The sequence below is a fragment of the Lutjanus erythropterus genome, chromosome 14 (assembly GCF_056507025.1).
Source record: "Lutjanus erythropterus isolate fLutEry1 chromosome 14, fLutEry1.hap2, whole genome shotgun sequence".
Lineage (NCBI taxonomy): Eukaryota > Metazoa > Chordata > Actinopteri > Lutjaniformes > Lutjanidae > Lutjanus > Lutjanus erythropterus.
The window spans coordinates 16,296,206-16,315,463 of record NC_139330.1 but is presented as its reverse complement, the minus strand read 5'-3'; the positions used below and the strand labels follow the sequence as shown (position 1 = coordinate 16,315,463).

General features: G+C 42.0%; 1 protein-coding gene across 1 annotated transcript; it reads left to right on the top strand.

Moving 5' to 3' along the window:
* The first annotated feature begins 812 nt into the window (after nt 1–812).
* c14h10orf71 (chromosome 14 C10orf71 homolog) lies at nt 813–17,863 on the top strand. Its single transcript, XM_084735529.1, has 3 exons — nt 813–1,253; nt 4,643–8,495; nt 9,201–17,863. Exons 2-3 carry the CDS (start codon nt 4,857–4,859, stop codon nt 16,815–16,817), a joined length of 11,256 nt encoding a protein of 3,751 aa, XP_084591655.1. The 5' UTR covers nt 813–1,253; nt 4,643–4,856; the 3' UTR covers nt 16,818–17,863.
* The last annotated feature ends 1,395 nt before the right edge of the window (nt 17,864–19,258 follow it).

Sequence of the window (19,258 nt, the reverse complement as noted above, 5' to 3'; positions counted from 1 at the left end):
AAAAACAACATTACAAGATGTAACAACACAATGATGTAAAAGAGTGTAAAAGAGTGTAAAAAGACTGTAAAAGATGAAAACTACATAGAAGACGTAACAAGACAAAATCAACATGAATGATATAACAACACAAAAACAAGATAAAAGGTTTTATAAAAGAAATAATGGGATGTACTCTTTAAGTAAATTTCAGAGCCTGTACTTTTTCTATTTTACTTGAGTTAAGAAGTTGAAATAGTGCTGCTGTATCCGTATTTCTGCTTGAGTACAGAGTTTGTGTACTTTTGCCATCTTTGGCTAAAACATGTCATATTAAGTTTCATTCCCAGGACGTCAAATGTCGATGTTGTAGTTTGGTAAAACAAACTGATCACAGCAAAATATGATTAAAAAATATAGAAAATACAGTCAGAGGGCAGGGTCTCTGCAGTTATAGACACTAACACACTCTTCCAGTGGGTCATAAGTGATGATTGAGAGAAATTATGTTTATATGAGTGATACTGACTCAAATAAACAGTTTTCTTTTTAGGAAAATGTTGCATATTATGCCTTTAAAGTCAATAAAAAGCTTCATTCAAGTCTATGGTGCTGATAGCAGGTGGGTGGTAACCAAGAGCCACTTGTTGACACTCCATGTAGTGCTTGTCAGCTCTGTTCATCGAAGAGGGTGGCACTCCACTGTGAGCCAATTGAGTTATTTATGTCCCCTAAAGGAGCACCCACCCACCCCCCACTCCCACTCACTCACAATAACAATACATCTTCAGGAAATAAGTCGTTTTTTCTCCTGGTTTAGACCCCACAACCTCCTCAACCAGTAGTAACACTTTCCCCAGTTTGTGAGTTCTAGCTGCTAATGGCCAGCAGTAAGCTGTCCAGATTTATAAATAGTTGAGAGGCTGTTTGTTTCATCCGTCTGACACTCGACACCAAAGGATCTCACAGATCCGCATGCTAGCTTGAGCCCTCATTCTGTCCCCCATGGTGGACACTCTCTCTGGGACAACTCCTCTATTTCTGTCTGGTCTCCGGCCCCGAGGACCGTTGCCTGATTCTGGTCAGATGCTCAAAGACCTGACTGTGGACTATATAGAGCTTTTTGATTTGGACTGTTGTCAATAGAAAGAGCCAGAGCTGCCAGAGGGGGCTTGTGTGAGGTGACGGGGCAGGAGCGGATCAGCGAGGCCTCTGGACTGGACCTTAAGAGGAGTTTTCAATAAGGCCAAAATTATGGATTATAAATCTGAAAGGTAAGCCAAGAGCTCACTCTACATTCCTGTTAAATAATATATGTCTGAAAAGCCTAAGAGAAAAGTTTCCACACATGCATGCCTTCTCATTTGCAATGAGTTTAGTTGTAAGAGTGGGCATTTTCTTGCAGATAAATTAATGAAAAGACATGCTTACATTCTCTGCTTAAATCCAAAGAAAATACACATTCATTTACTGAAGGTATTGATTGATATAATTTCATTTTATTCTTCTGACAGTTGCTGACATTCATAAACATTTAGTCGTATACTTTCTCCTTCCAGAAGTGACAGATTTGCTGCTGTTCAGGCTCCATTTTGGACCACAGTCCCTCTGAAAATGAGGCCTCTTTGGTGTCAGGTTTTAGAGTTGGAGGCCCGTCACCGGACAAAAATAAACCTATCACATGCAAGAATGAACAGAAATCACCCTGGCAGTGTGACATGAGATTATTGTGGCAAAGAGGGGCTCAAATTAGGGACAGTTAGCAGAACTGCATCATTTTAAATGCTTCTTTCTGATGTGTGTAGATTATTCTTTCCCCATTGAATGTCTTATTTTGGTAGAGATAGGGAGCATGTAGATTAAAAGTCAAGCTGTAGTTTAAGGTGTTGCATGATATCTTTAAACCTCCTTTAATTTCTGCACCAGTTTCGTTTGACATTGATTTAGCCAGTCAGTACAGCACTGTGGTGTGTGGCTGATGGACGGTGTCCAGGTCAGAAGATGTTAATGAACTACTGGATATTCTGAGAAAGGTGACGGCTGCCCAGCAGCTGCAGTAAATTTAACCATGACGTTACCCTTGTTGCCTCTAAATATACAAACATTTTATTCAAAAAGCACAGCCCAACAGATGGAGTATGCAATCAGAAGGCTGTGGGAGGGCTCTCGCTCTTGATTGGATGACAATAATTGTTTTATTGTTGAAATGTTGAATATTATATCATATTAGGCTTGGGTACTGAAACATGATGCCAATATGGCACCGGTTCCTATACGACTGGAAATTACCAGACTGAATCAAAACCGCAGATTACGAGCTTTCGACTAAAATAGTTGACCTCTGGTGCGGACGTTACAAAAGCATCACCAACCTGCTAGTTAATATTACAACACTCATTCTACACGGCTCTGGCAACAGGAGGCCTTCCATTAGCTGGAAGCTACCTTAAACATGTTTGAAATGCCAAGTTGAACGGTCAAAATTATGGCTATAAAGTGTGGCAAGACATGCGTCAAATGTTTAAAAACAATCATGTGTAAATGGGTAGGCTAATTTATGTGTTTTATATGTATTTATATATTTAAGAAAACTTTCAGGTACTGGTGCTGTTTTAGCACCAGTATTGGAAAAACCTAAATAATAATCTCCCTTCTATTATATGTCATATGTAAACCTTGCATGTCCAAAACCTTTACTTTTCACCCATACACAGATATAAAGGGTGACCAAGTGCATTAATTTCTGAAAATAAAACATAGAGAGACAAGGTTTCAGCCCAACAGTGATGATATTCTCATTCATTACAACTACAGTTTTGAAGGCCCTCCACAAGCAAAGCACAAGAGTCAGCTTACTGCGAGTGATGAGTGAGAATAACAAGGCCACGAAAAGTCACGGTGTCATGAATATGTCACACAACACTCACCCCGTGGCTGTGAATGTTTCCGATGTACAGACCAGAAACGCTGACTTTATCCACGCAAAAAAAACACCACTGATCATAATGTTAATATTTTTATTTAACCTAATTTAAACACTGATTAACATAAAAGTCACATTTAGATATTTTAGATGACAAATCATCAACTTACACCAACAATAAACTTTCTAATTTTACATTTCAAATCTCAATTTAGCAGCACTTCTACATAAGTATATTTTAATCTGCTTTCCACCTGCTCTCTCCGTGCTGTAGTAAAACCAAAGAGGCAAGATTAGTTTCCAATGTAAAGTTAGAGTTGCCCAATCCTAAGCAGACTTTTTGACTCTGACTGACAGAGAAACAGCTTGATGGAAGTCTTACCTGCTGGTCTAACTTGTCTAACCTCTTATTAATAAGAACTTGATTAATGTTAAAGGTGTATGCGCCAGAAAGATAGTTGATTGTTGAGTCTCATCTCTTTGAAGTTGGTAAAATGTCCTGAAGACAGCAAAAAAGTAATGCTAAAATAAGAAAATATATGCAGAAGGCAGAGTCCCTGCAGAGACACCACCACACATTTCTAGTGGGTCATACACGAAGATTATGCACACCAAGTACGCATTTAAATTCATTACTATTAAAGTGTCAATATCTAAGACGATCAAAGTCATCCACAAAAGAAGTGTGTGTGTGTGTGTGTGTGTGTGTGTGTGTGTGTGTGTGTGTGTGTGTGTGTGTGTGTGTGTGTGTGAATATATCTGTGTGTGTGGCCATCTAAGTTTGCATGGATGTGTCTTGCTTTCCCAAAATAACTCACGTGAGGCTGTCTTTACTGTGCCTAGCAACAGTGTAGTTTTATTCACAACATGTCTCTGAAGGTCAGTGATTGAGCAGAAGGATTTACAGAGCTGTTTTCAGAACCACATACAGTACATTGCTGTTCAATGCAAAGACAAAAAAAAAAGCTTTTATCAAGGCCAACTATCTTAAATTAAACACCAGAACAAGAGAGTTACAAATGATCTCACATGAGAGAAAACACTGTGTTTAGCTTAGGTTTTGAGTCAAGGGGCCTCATTTATAAAAATGGTCCTAGATTTGTTCTTGAGCTTAGTCTTAAGATAATTTCTGACAGCGTGGTGAGGTTTAATTCATAAAAACTTTGTTTATGCAGGATCTAAGAATGGAAATTTGTGACTGTGACCTGTGATAATACCTACCTTACAATTAGTGATTTCCTCTTACATTGATGCAGCACAAAAAAGGGTTTAGTCAGGATTAAGCCATGGACTGAAAGACAGGAAGACGAGATCACGGTGATGGTAGAGAAGATTGAAGCCACACAACACATATTGTTCAGTGGACTAGTAGTTGTGGGGTAACAAACAAAGCCAGACGCATTACTTGGGATTGTGTTGCTATTAAATCCTCACACCTTTAACTGATAATTGTTATCACATTGCTCATAGGCTAATGCAAAGTTCACCACAGGCTTAAACACATATAAGTCCCAAACTGTGATATTCTGACATAACGAGCAGGATAATCATCAAAGTCAAGTTCAGACTTTCTGTGGTTTTTAAGATCAAAACTTATCATAAGTCTATTTTATAAACGAGACCCGAGGTTGTAGTGCATCACACATATCATGCAAACATATAAAACAGTTTCTGTTAAGATGAATGGTTATGTGAGTGCCAGTGAGGTCCAGGCTAATTCTTGGTTCTCTTCTCTTCTAGGAAAACATCAGATTCCAGGACTTTTGTGGACAGAGGCCAACTAAAAGGCAGAATGCCTTAGGAGCTACTGGTTGTACAAAATCCTGACTGGGGGCCCCAAACTCTGGGCCCTGTAGCTCCAGCAGCAGCAGGCAGAGTGTATCATTTTGAGGCCTGTGTTTGCATGAATGACAGAACAACTGAGGACAGAGCTCTTTATTAGCGAGCCTGCATCATGACCTCAGTTGAGAAGCGCCGCTCAGGCCGAAAGAGTGGCGGGCATCGAAAACACAGCGATGGAGGCTACAGTGACACCTCCAGCGGTGGGTCCTTTCTGGATGAGACTGACCGTGAGGTTAGCAATCTGACGGATCGAGCGTTCAGGAGTCTCTGCATTGGAGATGAGGCTGTTTATAATGACTCAGACCTCTGTTCATCTTCACCCTGCTCTCAGAGAGACAGACAGCTGGCATTCGGCCACAGTGGACAGGACAGAGACAGAGAAGAAAGAGAGAGGGAGGAACTCAAGAGAGCTGCACATGAGAGCTTCAGCCTCAGGGTGCAGCAGTACGGACAGGACTGGATACATGGGGGGATGTACGGGGCTGAGATCCAGAGAGATCCACAGTGGGAGGTTTATGGGGAAAGGACACAGGGGAGGGTTTCTGCCACATTCCAGCACTCCTTTGTGGAAACCTCTCAACAGGAGGACTCTCTGAGGCAAGAACAGCTGTCCTTCCATAGCAATGGAGCCACAGAGTTGAGCTTGCAGCAACGCAGAAGTCGATCCAGAGTTTCCTCTCTCATCCGAGCTTTTAACTCTGAGGGACACAGGGATGGGGCAGTAATGGACGGTAACCTCAGAGAGTGGAATGATGAGACAAGCTGGGACAAGTCCGCTCTGATGAGCATCCAAAAGGAACTCTCTGAATTCTCCACATCATACCAGCAAAACTTTAACAGTGGTCATTTCCCCACAGCTGGCCCATTCTCATCCCGAGACGCCAACTTCTACTCCTCTGAAGTTGCAGCAGTGGCCCAAATGAACTCTACATCTTCTTTTATGAGATCTTCCCACAGTAAACACAGCATGTCCGCGCAGGTCAACTGTAACTCTAACTTCTTTATACACAGTGAGTTTAGTCCCTTCAAGGTATGGAGGGACCATAACAGGTTTCCCTTCCAACAAGGAGAAATCTCAGGGTTTATGCACAGCTCAGAGTTCCCTAAATGGTACGAGACACCCATGTACAAAGAGCTTTCACTGGAGGCACAACCACAGGGTCCTTATAGGTTTGAGGAGAGGGGTATCAGACACCCTAGGAAGAACATGGCGCCTGTGGTTCCTCCCACTCCATCACGCTCCACCTCAACATCCACAATGCTGCAGAAAGCTTTGCCCGTGGAGAAACGGTGTGAGTCAGAGTTGGCAGGTCATTATCCCCACAGGAGGCGGGCACAGAGCCTGGGAACTAACAGGCTCCCATCCCAGCGCCCATCAACTGCATCACCTACCATTGAGATGTCTCGACGAGTCCAGGACACCATCAGCTCCGTCAAAGCCCTCCAGCAAAAAATCAAAATGATGACAGAGCAAAATATCACAACCAGTATGACAGTAAATCAACAGGAAATACTTTATAGCAACGATAATTTAATTCCCAACTACACAAATACAGTTGCATCAAATGTTGTCAGCAATAACACAAGCACAACTCCGTTCAACATCAGCCAGCTGCTCACACCTTCAGTCCATGCACATCAAGAAACAGAGACATCAGAGATCCACCAGTATGCAGTTTCCCCTCAACCTGTGGAACATCCTCCAGTGCGAGCAGAAAGCCGGGGAGCCACTCCTGATGTTCGAATGTCCAGTTACAAATCCAGAGCCACAAGCCTACTTTTCAATCTCAAAGACAACAGGAAGAGAGTAAAAAGCACATACAGTCCTCCCAAATTTAAAGGCTTGGAGACACAGGAGAGAAACAAACAGCCCCCTATCCAGGAGCCTAGAGACACTGTGATAGATATCCCTGACTTTCCAGATCAAGACATCCAATATCACCAGGCAGAGGAAGCCAGCAGGACAAATGCTGCTTCACATCAATATGTAAACCAGTATCATAACTCTGGATTAATACTTAATTCTCAGCCTGCAACAGCACATACAGGACAATATTCAGAGTACAATTCAGGTGATTACCAGGCAGCTCAGATGCAAGGTGGGATGGTTCATCACTCTGGGTTCACTGGCTTCTTACCTGAAAATTACGCTGGCAATCAGCTGGCTAATGGACAGAATCTCTATGAAGACTTATCGTCATTTACTCCCTATAAGCAAGGCATGATAGATAACGTAGAAACTCTGGGAGGAGATGTATACAGGTATAAACCATCTTATTCTGCTACAGGGGCACCAGGACTAAATGCTGACGATCAACCCAGACAATATTTAATAAGTAAGGCAAATACTGAGCAACATTTTAATGAAACAGTGGGAAGGGAATTCTCAGAGGTGGATAGATATCAGCAGCTCAGTGACAACAAACATGACTACAGTAATGTGTCCACACAGGATAGGTGGAGACAGACAAACAGTCAAGACACAGAAAATCTCAGTCTGAAAACAGATGTCTCTCCATGGAAACAAGAGATAACTGCCTTAATAGAAAAAGACCAACATGCACAGGCTTACCAACGAGCAGCTGTGATAAAGGAGGAACTAACTTTACCAAGAGACAAATACAGAGGAGAAAATCAGCAAATTATAAATAAAGAACCGGAGAAAATAGAGTTGAGGGAGAGTTTTGGTGTTGGAACATCTTCTCACAAACAGACTGGGTGGGTCAATCCTAACATTTCAGACCAACTGCCACAATATGCTCAATTTAGTAATGACGCAGTTGAAAATCCTGCCTGTTATGGGCAACAGCAACCTGGAGCATTTAAGGACAAATATGCATTTCAAAAGTATTATGGACATTATAAAGAAAACAAAACGAAAGATCATTATTTGACACAGAACAATAACATATATTCTGATCAAGAATACAGAAACCAACACACCTTTTATTCAAATGATATGCTCACACAAGAAACAGGTCAGAGAAAACCAATGCCCAAAGGGCAGGAAATGCACAGTCTCCAGCTAATAGAAGCTAAACCACAGTTTGAATCTAATATGCAGAAAAAAATATTATCTAACCCAGACAATGCATCTGCCCCCACACTGGAAAAACAAGTAGAACAGAGACAGCTTGTTGAGGTCAAGGCCGAACAGGCCATGGCAGATCATGTAAAAGCACAACACGCCCAAGCAGAGCTGGCAAAGGCTCAGCACTGGGCTCAAGTGGAGCAGCCCAAAGTGGAGTCGGCTAGGTTAATTTTAGCAGGGCAGACTGGTTCAGAGAAAGTCAAAGCAGAACAGGCCAAAGCAGAACTAAAAGAGTTTGAGAGTGTAAACCAGGCTAAAGATGAACATATTGAAGATAAGAGAAAAGGGGAACAGACAAGGGCAGAGCAAACCAGAATACAGAAGGTAACAGAAGAGCCAGAAAATATTACTGAGGAAGCAGGAGCCAAACAGATGAGAGAGGTGCAGGGTGAGCAGGTCAAAGCAGAACAAGCTGAAGCAGAGAGGCTAAAAGAAGAACACATAAAAACTGAACTGGTCAAGACTGTGCAGACAGGGCAAGGTGAAACTGAACAGGCCAGAAGAGAAAAGGTCACAGCAGAGCAACTTGAGGAAGATCGGTTAAGAGCAGAACAAGCTGAAAGAGAGTGGGTAGAGGCAGAACAAATCAGAACAGAAAAGGTTAAAGCAGAGCAGGCTGAATCAGAGCGGATAAAAGAGCAACAAGCTAAAATGGAACAAGCTAGACTAGAGCAGATGAAAGAGCAACAAGCTAAAGCGGAACAAGCTAGACTAGAGCAGATGAAAGAGCAACAAGCTAAAGCGGAACAAGCTAGACTAGAGCAGATGAAAGAGCAACAAGCTAAAGCGGAACAAGCTAGACTAGAGCAGATGAAAGAGCAACAAGCTAAAATGGAACAAGCTAGACTAGAGCAACAAGCTAAAGCGGAACAAACTAGACTAGAGCAGATGAAAGAGCAACAAGCTAAAGCGGAACAAGCTAGACTAGAGCAGATGAAAGAGCAACAAGCAAAAGCAGAACAAGCTAGACTAGAGCAACAAGCTAAAGCGGAACAAGCTAGACTAGAGCAGATGAAAGAGCAACAAGCTAAAATGGAACAAGCTAGACTAGAGCAACAAGCTAAAGTGGAACAAGCTAGACTAGAGCAGATGAAAGAGCAACAAGCTAAAGCGGAACAAGCTACACTAGAGCAGATGAAAGAGCAACAAGCTAAAGCAGAACAAGCTAGACTAGAGCAGATGAAAGAGCAACAAGTTAAAGCAGAACAAGCTAGACTAGAGCAACAAGCTAAAGCGGAACAAGCTAGACTAGAGCAGATGAAAGAGCAACAAGCTAAAGCGGAACAAGCTAGACTAGAGCAACAAGCTAAAGCAGAACAAGCTAGATTACAGCAGATGAAAGAGCAACAAGCTAAACTAGAGCAGATAAAGGAGCAACAAGCTAAAGCTGAACAAGCTAAACTAGAGCAAATTAAAGAGCAACAAGCCAAAGCAGAACAGGCTAAATTGGAGCAGTTAAAAGAGCAACAAGCTAAAACAAAAGAAGAGAAGAATAAGGTATTTGATACAGATTCAGTTCAAGGAGGTCAAGGAAATGCAGAACAACATACAGCACAGATACATAAAACTAAAGAGGAAAAAGGTGAGGATAGAAAAGCAGAGTTGGCAAAGTTGGAACAAACCAAAGTGAAGCTACCTGAAGCAGAGCTAACAAAAACAGAGAATATGCAGGAAAAGTTGACAAAACCCACAGCAAAGCTAACACAACAGGTCAAAAGTGAGCCAGATAAAGTTGAACAAGTTAAGACAGAACTAGCCAAAGCTAAAGCAGAACTCGCTAAAATAAAGGAGAAAATGAGGGGAGAGCAAAAAGAGAAAGTTAGAAATACAATTCTTGCAAAAGAAGATGGGGTTAAGAAAGATGAACCTTTAAAAGTAAATATCACTAAAAATGAAGAGCACAAAGATCAGGAACAGGCAATGCAGACGCATCAACAGAGGGAAGACTCAGTTGTTGTCAAAAGTCAAAGTACAGATCCAGCTAATAGAGGGATTACTGAATATGAGCGTCTTAGAGAGAAATATGGTTTTACAGATACAGATTCAACGGACAGAAACAAACCATCAACTGCAGAAAACATTTCTTCAAATAATCCTAATGAAATATCAGCTTTACCTCTTGATAAAGTTAAGACGACATATAACGAGATATCAAAAGACAAATATAGCCCTCCAAGCATATTTGCAACATCTAACACAGAAATTAAGGATGAGATGCCAGATGAGGTGACAGAAAGTCACTATGTTTACAGCGAGTCATCCAAAGAATTCAAATTATCTGGCGCTGATTACTTACCTACAAATGTAGATAGAGCAAATATTGGCGCTGCTGCTGATAAAGTGAAGGATGGAACTTTAGATAAGTTGGAAAAATACAACCCTGTGAAACACACTGATGTTTCACAGCAAAGAGATTCTGATTTTGTCAAACCGCTCCCCCTGGAAAGAAAACCCAAGTCAAATGAGCACAGTGTAGGCCCTGGTAAAGATCAACATTTTACCCCTCCCCGGGCATTGTCTCACAAAGAGAGAGCTCAAACAAAGCAGGAGATTCTGACTTCCAAGATTAAAGCTCATGCTGAAAAGGAGATTTCGGCAATAAAAGAGAAGGGATTTGCTATACGAGATGGTTTTATGTCCAAAACTTCTGCCAAGCAATTAGCAGGTAACCAGAATATTAATATACGACAGAGGCCACCAAAGCATGAAAGCACAATGTCCAGTAATACTACACCAAAGCACCAGATGGAGCCTTCAGGAAAACAGATGGAACCAGTCAAATCTGTTTCACCCCCAGTGAAGTCTGCAGCGACCACCAGTCAGTTAGTAGACCATTTACAAAAACAAGTTCCCAAAGAACCAATGAAGAGCAACGACAATGTGCCAAAACCACCAAAAGAAGCAAAACAGACAGGAAGCTATACAATGAGCACAGAGGAGAGTTTGGCAGAAAGTGCAAAGAAGGAGAATCAGTCAGGAGTTAAGCCACCAATGCCAAGCAAAGAGCAGGCACCCAAGAACAAGCAAGCAAAACAGGAATCAAATCATGGAGAAATCTCTGCAAAACAGAAAGAGGGTCTTAAAGACAATCCTGCTGTAAACACTGACCATCTCAGCAAGAAGATAGACAATCAAGCTACAGCTCGGGTTGAAGGTGAAAGCTCCAAATCTGTGAAAACAGAGAAGGCTGAGAGTCAACAAGAAGCAGTTGATGAGGACTCAACACCTTCACTGAAGCTTGTCTTTGGTCAGAACGAGACCCCTGTGGCTGATGACAGCTTGCAGATCACTGGAATAATGGTAACCGTACGAGAAAGAAACCCATCAGTGAACAGCACACAAAACCAAATAAATGCAAAGGAGCAAGAATGCAGTAATTCACATAAATGTCATCCCGGCTCAGATCTAGAAGTAAATAACAGAAATACATTGTCAAAGGAAGTTGGCAAAGTAGAAGTGAAGGACAAAGGAGCTCCACAAAACACTCATCCTACTGTGAAGGAAGAGCTAAACAAAACTGGCATAAACAATCATCCTGAAAATGTGCAAGAAACATCAACCCTAGAGACAGGACAGAACAATATATCTGAGAATGTCACTGTGAAAATGATGAGTTCTTCTGCAAATGCAAGACCCCAAAGAGAAACTCAAGTCCAAGAATCACTGACTGAAAAAGGTGTGACCCTCACAGCCACTGTACCAGCTAAAAATAAAGCTGAAACTCAACCCCCTGTCTACAAACAGGAGATGATAGCAAGAGAAACCAAAGACTACACAAATAAAATGCTGAAAGAGAACTCAGCAAAGAGTGCAGGGAACGATGACATGAAGAGTCACACCAAAGGGAAAAATCCAGAAAATATGCAAACTGCACATACCAATGAGAATTTCATGGCCAAAATGGTGAACACAGGAATCAACTACGTGAATGATTCAAACAGAGTTCATGCTGAAACTGTGATAAAACATGACACCCATCCATCAATGAAAGACGATATGACAACAGTCATAAATCCATCTGAAAGCAGGAGCACAGATGGCAGAAATGTACCCCTACTGGAGAGAAAGAGACATGACCCAACACCACCAAAACCAATCAACAAAACCAGTCCTTCTAACTATTTCACTGAGAATGAAAATATAAATATCTCTGCCAAACATCAGTATCAAGATTCACACATTAGAGAAAATAATCAAGAGGACAATACTGATGTGCATATAGGCAGCATTGCCATCAGAGTTGTACCAGCAGTAACTGAGAAGGACAACCTGAAAATGGTGGGAAAACATCATGTCACAACTGTCCCTTCGGATGTAATTGCAGCTATTGAGCACAAACAAGTTGCATCATCTAGTCACGAAGAAAAAGTGAACACTTCTAACAATGAAGACACAGCCAGAGACTTCACTCCAAGCAATGAGAAACAGATGGCGGAGAGTTTGGAAGACAAATCTGGAGCGCAATTGTCTGATTCATTGAAAATCAGCATTCAACAGAACACCATAAACATAACTAGTGAGAATACTCAAGATGAAAACAGAAAGCCTGAAAAAGTTAATAAATATGGGAAATCAGTGGGTGGATCAAAGACACAACCAGTGGAGGGAGACTACTTTCAAGTGGTAGCAGGAACTAATAATGAACCACACAGTGGTGCAAATGTAGGTGGAGACACATCAGATGCTCATCCAAAGGGAAGGGAACTTCCAGGATTACTACCAAACAAATCAGCTACCAGCAATGAATTATACAATGAAGGGAAAAATGAAGTCTTTGTTTTGGATCAAAGTAAAATGAAAACAATGGAATCAAGTTCAGTAAACGTTCAAGAAGAGAACATGAAAAGGAAAAGCAGAGAAACAGAATATAATCTGGTCTCAAAACAGAGTGATGGTTCCTCAGAGAGTAATAAAAGTAATAAAAATGAGAAGACGGAGGCAGGCCAAGCTATTCATATCAGAAAACAGCACACAGAGAACCAGTCCAGTTTTTCAGCAAGGGAACGACAGGGCTCAAGAAATTCACACCCAACAAGAGAAAATACAGTTAAAGAAAAACCTGAAGTGAAACCGAAACCAAAAGAAAGGACCTCCACAATACCCGAGATATCAGCAATAGCAGATTATGCCAGGTTAAAAGTAATTGTTTCAGAAGACCGGGAAACCCCAATTCAGGAATTCCCACCCAACAAAAAGGAAGGGTTCTTCCCACTAATACAAACTCGCCATAGCAGACGACCAGTGTTCACTGCTGACCCACAAGACCTCTCTGTGAAAGAGAAAAGTCTGCCAAATAAGACAGAGGTCAGCTCCAAAGTTAATAAAGAGCCTAAACCCATAGTGTTTCCCATTACGGAGAAAGAACACCTAAGGACTGGGATGTTCAAACTGGGAGACAAAGAAAGACAAGAGAAAATCCCTTTAGAAGCCAAAGCCAATGATGACATATTAGACAATGAGGAAAAACATGCACAGCATCTCAGAGAGAGAAACAAGTCTCCAACAACTCATCTTAAGAGCAGGGAGAGTGAAAAACAAGTGACTGGAAGTGATATCCAAAGAGTTTGTCAAATAGATCAAAGCATTCATCAGCCAAAAAACTCCAATCTACATGCCACTTTGGGGCAAGATCACAACACAGAGAAAAGGAAACATACACCTCTAAGAAAAGATGAGAAGATTGAAAATGCATTGGCTAAGACCGGGGAAGAGAGACCAGAAATCCTGAGACAAGAAAGGCTTGAAACTCACCATGAAGAAACCACAGCAAAGCAGGGTAGAGCAAAACAGTTGGAGGAAGAACAAGTGGAGAAAAGAACAGAAGACATGAAAATAAAATACATGATAGAGGAGAGCAGAGCTTCTCTGGCTGAAGAAGAGAGGAGAGCTGCTCAGAGAGAAGAAGAGAGGAGAGCAAGAGAGCGGGAGGCCATAGCCATTAAGATCAAGGAGAGGCGAGAAAAACAGAGGGAAGCAGAGAGGAGAGCAGAGGAAGAAAGAAAAGCCAAACAGATAGAAGAGGAGAGAGCTGCTCAAAAAGAAGAGGAGATGAGAGCAAAGCAAAGAGAAGAAGACAGGAGAATGAAAGAAAGTGAGGAGAAGAGAAGAATAAAAATTGAGGAAGAGAGGAGAGCAAAACTAAGAGAGGAGGAAGAGCGAATAAGAGAGAGTGAAAGAAGAGCTGCACAAGAGGAGCAGCAGAGGAGAGCTGCTCAAGAGGAGCAGCAAAGGAGAGCTGCTCAAGAGGAGGAGCAGCGAAGGAGAGCTGCTCAAGAGGAGCAGCAAAGGAGAGCTGCTCAAGAGGAGGAACAGCGAAGGAGAGCTGCTCAAGAGGAGCAGCGAAGGAGAGCTGCTCAAGAGGAGGAGCAGCGAAGGAAAATTGCTCAAGAGGAGCAGCAAAAGAGAGCTGCACAAGAGCAACAGCAAAGGAGAGCTGCTCAAGAGGAGGAACAGCGTAGGAAAGCTGCTCAAGAGGAGGAACAGCAAAGGAAAGCTGCTCAAGAGGAGGAACAGCGAAGGAAAGCTGCTCAAGAGGAGGAACGGCAAAGGAAGGCTGCTCAAGAGGAGCAGCAAAAGAGAGCTGCTCAAGAGGAGGAACAGCGAAGGAGAGCTGCTCAAGAGGAGCAGCGAAGGAGAGCTGCTCAAGAGGCGCAGCAAAGGAGAGCTGCTTTGTTTAAGGAGCAGCAAAGGAGAGCTGCTCTTATTGAGGGGCAAAGGCGAGCTAAACAGATTGAGGAGAAGATACTCAATGATAGTGAAGATGAAAAGAAAAGAAAACAGAGAGAAGAGGAGCAGAGGAAAGCAGAGCACCAGACTGAAGAGCAGAGGAGTGAAAGACAGAAAAGAGAAGAATTGATGAGAGCTCAGAGAGAGCAGGCGATCCAAGCTGTTCAAAAAGACAAAACAATCATGAAACAAAGAGAAGAAAAGCAAGCCAAAGAAGACAGGAGCATACTCGCTGAGGCAAAACAAGCAGCTCTGAAAGAGGAGGAGAAGAGTGTCGCACAAGAACAAGTGTTATCACACAGAGAGGATGAGATCATGGCTAAAAAGAGAGAAGAAGAGGAAAAGTTAGCAGCTTATAGAGAAAAGGAGAGAGTGGCTCAGATGGAGGAGCAGAAAAGAGCGGCACAAAAGATGGATGCTCTCCAGTACTATGCCTTCACCTCAACAGAATCAGAGAAGAAATCCAACGAAAGACAACTGTGCTCCCCTTTACCTTCCCAAAGACACAATCCAACAGGCCTTGAGTCAACTGAGGACTCCCATACTAGGCCTTATAGGCCTCCTGCATCTCCAGCTCCATCTCTGCCCCGCTCCAGCGCCTCTTCTCCTGCTTTTGGAGGTAAACCCTTAATGTTCAGGGTGAAGGATAACACCAACAGAGGTTCCTCTCTCACCAAGTCAGTCAAACCGCGCTTCCATAAGAACTTTGGAGAGGATTTCCGAGTGGGTTCACCCATGGGGTCAGACAGAGGAGAAGAGGAGCAAGAGACAATGAGACGCAGTATTGACTCAGGATTAAACAGACTAGCTTCGATCAGAGAATCCTCGACTTTTCAGCCAGGAACTCCATCACAGGATTACTCAGCATCTCTTCCACATTACAGGCCTTACTCCAGGAGAAGCATCGCTCTGGATGAAGACGACTCCCGCTCCGTCATCAGCAACATGTCAGAGGATGTGGAGAGTTTTGCCACCAGCGCAGCAGACCTGGCAGATGTCCGTGGTCTATATGACTATGAGAGGCCAGAATCAGCCTGTAGCTTCAGCAGTGACGTGTCTCGCTTGGGCAAGCCTCCAGCTGTTCCCCCGAAGAGTGAGAAAGCCTTGCGCAGGGCGAAAAGGTTGGCTACTCGGAGAATCAAGAAGGAGCTGTCCAAAGCTGTGGCAGACACTCCTGCTGGAACCGAGAAACCTCTTCAAGAAGTCTCCGGTACTCCTTCATCCTCCTCCACTGAGGTACGCTCCTCCAACCACTATGCTGTGGCTTCCCCTCATTTTTCCCCACCTGTCTCCCTCGCTCATGCTCCAACTCTGGGGTCTAGCTTGCCTTCTTCCCACACAGAACACCAGTCCTCTCACAGCTCTTTCTATGCTTCCCCTCATGCCACTGGTCCTGTCTCCCTCCCAGCTGCCTCACCTCATGCTACTGCCCCTGTTTCTATCCCTGTTGCCTCGCCTCACGCTGCTGGCCCTGCTTCCCACCCTGCTGCTCCTAAGACAGTTGCTGATGTTCCCTCTTCTCCCACTCTCCATCATGCCAAACACCCAGCTCCAGTGACCCAGTACCATGTAGAGTCGAGCTACCCCCAGTCCTACCCAATGACCCAGCGCAAGGTGCTGCAAGACCTCGGCTCTGGTCAGTATTTTGTAGTGGATGTGCCTGTTCAAGTGAAGACAAAGACTTTCTTTGACCCAGAGACGGGAAAGTATGTTCAACTGAATGTGCGCGAGTCTTCCCAGAGCGCCTCCCGACCTCAGCCCCAGCAAGCATACCTACAACCTCAGCTCAAACCCCAAATTCATGGCAAGTTGCAACAACAGCCCCTCTCCCAGGACTCTCCAGCTGGCAAGCCCCATGCGCTTTATCAAGGCTACCAAGGTTATCCGCAAGGCTACCAACCTGCGGCTATCAAACGCTCATCAGCCCCTGTGACTCTCCACCAGGACCAACAGCCTGTCAATGAGAGCCACAGCTACGGATATCCAGCCCCTGAAATGGGCCAGAACTCTGAAGGGCGTCGCTACAGCCCAGAGAAGACTCCATACATGGACACAGTTAATGATACAGACAAAACATATAACACAGTTTACAACACACATGGCCCATATGAGTCGTTCCCACAGTGTGACACAAACAGCCGGCTTGCAGGAAGCTCAGTTTGTGAAAATGACAACTCAGCCCACTCACAATATCAGCCCCGTGATATAAAAACCATGAGCGAACTGGAGGACTTTATGGAGCTGTCAGACTGGTGACAACAAAGACTGGTGGCTCTGACTCAAAGAGTTTTGATTTAAAAAAAAAAAAAAAGCACGTAGCTAAATAAAGATAAAGATATCCCAAAGCACAGTATGAATGGATCATTTTATGAAGGATTTTAAGTGTTTGTAAATGACTTTTCAAGTGGAAATAGTCTCAAAATGCTTTTGGTTTGTAGTTTTAAAAGGTCCCTGTGACATGCTGTTAAATTGCTGCTGTTTTAAAGATTCACCATTGAGCTATTTATTGTGTTACAGAGAAGTTCACCATTCCATTTGACTTTTGAATGTGAGAGGCTAAGACATATTTCTTGTGTATAAACCTATGTTGGGTATGTTGTCATACATCAAACAGTAACAGTATGTCAAAAGTGTGTCAGTAGATGTTTGGAGAACTGTTGGTTTTTGCTATGAACACTGGCAGCCCTGCTTAAGTTTTCTTCTTTTTTTTTTTTTCTTGTTGGAGAAATCCTACTTCTGGCATTTTGTGATGCATGAAATGTTTTTTTAAACCCACAGTGACAATCAAAGATCTGCAGATGGTGAAAAACATAGTTTGTGTATTCAACCACTGTGTCAAAGTGAAAACTTTGTGATGAGATTTCTGCTGTTTTAAAGGTTTAATATCATACCGTAGTCCATTTTAAAAGTTGAAAGTTTGTGAGAATGTTTATGTGTTGCTGTGAAACAGAGTAGTGTGACATGGACAATAAAAACACACTTCATTCAATCAAATCACTTTTCACCACAGTGAGTATCTTTCAGAATCACCTTGCAAAGGTTAGAAATAAACAAAAAGGTAATATTAAAGATTGCTGCTACAAGTAGATTTTTTTCATTACTCATAAGACTGTAATAACAATATAATGTTACTGTCACTGGCATCCTGTTCATCCTGGCATCCTGTTCTGACTCTTGAAATGTACCCCGGGTCTGAATGACTCAAAATGAAGAGTCTTTTCACTGAGACAATTACATTGTGTTATTGAGAGCGCACATTCATGTGCCCTTAGAGAGTTCATAAACAGAAAAAGAGAAAATGACATTTTGTTGATGACATCTGTGTGTATGTGTCCTTTTTACTGCATGAATCAATGCAAATGCTTAAATCTTTGCCTATTGTACCTATGGGATCCAACTATGGAAATAATACAGTGCGAAAATGTATTTTTTTTCCTTTGCCGTGATTCTCAAACTCAGATTAAATGTATACGGCTGCGGTGAGATATACTCCAGGCCTATTCAACTGGCAGTCCCTCGGCCAAATCTGGTGTTCTGATGATTTATGTTGCCTTGTCAAAAAATAATCAACCCCTGGTGCACATCATGATGCCAGCTGGTAAGAAAATAAAGTGATTTCTTTACTTTTCTTTTTCTTTTCTTTTCTTTTTTTTTTTGGGTCATAAAATAGACGAAGTAAATAAAATTTAAAGAAATTTTCAAGAAATGTTTTATTAGGTACACCTGCATTAACTTAAAGCAACACAGCACCACAAAGGTCAGGACTGAAAAAAAGAGAGTTACACTGTTTAAAATCTGAATACAGTTTATTACAATAGCAGTGTAAAATAGTCAGTTGCCTCAACTGTTAAGACGTGTGCCACTTGAATTTGAAAAAAAAAATTAAAAAATGAACTCTTTTCATAACTTCGTCTCGACTTTACCCTACAATTTTGTAACATTGTGGAACAGCCTGTAGGAGTAAATGTGTTCAAGAGTGACAGCATATTTCAGCAAACTTTATAACAACAATCTATCAAACCAAACTATCATAACCCTCTTAAAAACAAGATAGCGAGTCATGTTTCAGTGTTACATTTAAAGGCCTGTTTTCAGTTTCCCGCTGTGTCTTTTCTGACATATAATGTGTTGGCACCATTTGTTGAGTTGCTGCCATCTTTGGCTCACTGCTTATGAGTTAAAATACAATAAAATAAGTCTCAGTGTATTTATATCTTCTATTGGTTGAACAGTATTTAAACGTAAATCCACAATGTCAAAAAATGTCATTTTGGGAACCCATAATGGTACAGTGTTATTTCAAGGCAACATTTACATTTAACAGTTTTACTTAATTAATAATAAATAAATAAAGTACATAGATAATTAATAAAGTACAGTAAGCAATGAAAAATAAAACATGTTATTCCCAATTTTTCCAGATTGTAAAATGAGAGACAATAAAGTTTTTAGAGCATTTTCGCAGAGAGATATTAAAGCTGAACCACATGAAGAAGTCAGCAAAAAAGGGATTCAACATGACCTTCAGAGAGTCGTTTGACAGATTAAAACACTGTTATTAGTTTCCTTAACGTCCTGACTCTTAAAAAAGTATTAGACCATTATTAAGGATGTATTGTATGAGTGTAAGAGGCCAAATATGGGTATGTTTGTTTCAGACGGCGCTGTACCACAGAGAGCTGAGCACAGATCGCTTT